Below are 863 nucleotides of genomic sequence, written 5' to 3'. Positions count from 1 at the left end.
GGGGGGGGGGGGGGCGGGGAATCTGAGACTGACTGTCCCCCCGCCCGCCTCTCGGTGAAGCTTCTAGCTTCTTTTTACGTGGAAGAAAAATGTGCAGGTTGTGGCGGAGGGAGGCTGCACGCCTGTGTCCTAGACGGACCTGGATGCTACAGCCCTTACCGTGTGTGTGGGATAACTCTGTCTCGACGCTCCCCGCTAGGGGGCGACCCCTTCCCCGCCGCGCAGTTGAGCGGCCCCGCTTGGCGCTCCCCTCTCCAGCACAGCTGTAAACACGCCTGCGGGCCAATCGGCGGGCACCTGCCACGGCGCCGGCCAATCCCCGCACGGGCCCGCCTCCAGGCACGGCCGACCAATGGCTTCGCTCGTCCGCGCGCCGCGGACCAATTGGGAGGCAGCGGCACTGCTATCCCTCCCTCCCTTCCCTTTGCCCTTTCCCCGGGCCGTGGCCAGCCCCTGCCAGTCGCCTGTGCCGCTCTGCGGGCGTGGACCCACTGTCACCGCGAGCTACCTGCCCCGGGCGCCGGCACCGCCCCGCCCCGCCCGCGCTATGCTGCTGCTGCTGGCGGCCGCGCTGCTCGTGGCCTTCGTGCTGCTGCTCTACATGGTGTCGCCGCTCATCAGCCCCAAGCCGCTCAAGCTGCCCGGCGCCCATGTCGTGGTGAGCGGGGGTTGGGAGGGGGTCTTACTGGGGTGTAACCGTTCGCGATGACGTATGTGAGAGGGGAGGGGTGCGCGGAGTGTTCCATTGGCTGGGGGTAGGGGGTTGCGGTGACGTATGTGAGGAGAGGGGGGGCGCGGAGTGTTCCATTCGCGCGGGGGGTGGGCCGTGATGATGTGTGTGGGGTTCTGGGGTGACTGGGGGG

General features: G+C 68.9%; 1 protein-coding gene across 1 annotated transcript in view; it reads left to right on the top strand.

Moving 5' to 3' along the window:
- Nucleotides 1–500: 500 nt before the first annotated feature.
- KDSR (3-ketodihydrosphingosine reductase) overlaps nt 501–863 on the top strand; it is a 52,521-nt gene continuing 52,158 nt past the window's right edge. Inside the window, exon 1 of the mRNA XM_019521743.1 lies at nt 501–658. Within this exon, the coding sequence (XP_019377288.1) occupies nt 548–658 (111 nt within the window). The 5' untranslated portion in view covers nt 501–547. The remainder of the gene's footprint in view (nt 659–863) is intronic.

Source organism: Gavialis gangeticus, unplaced genomic scaffold, assembly GCF_001723915.1.
Source record: "Gavialis gangeticus isolate Ggan-Ray unplaced genomic scaffold, GavGan_comp1, whole genome shotgun sequence".
Taxonomy (NCBI): Eukaryota; Metazoa; Chordata; order Crocodylia; family Gavialidae; genus Gavialis; species Gavialis gangeticus.
This window is presented reverse-complemented; position numbering and strand designations above follow the sequence as displayed.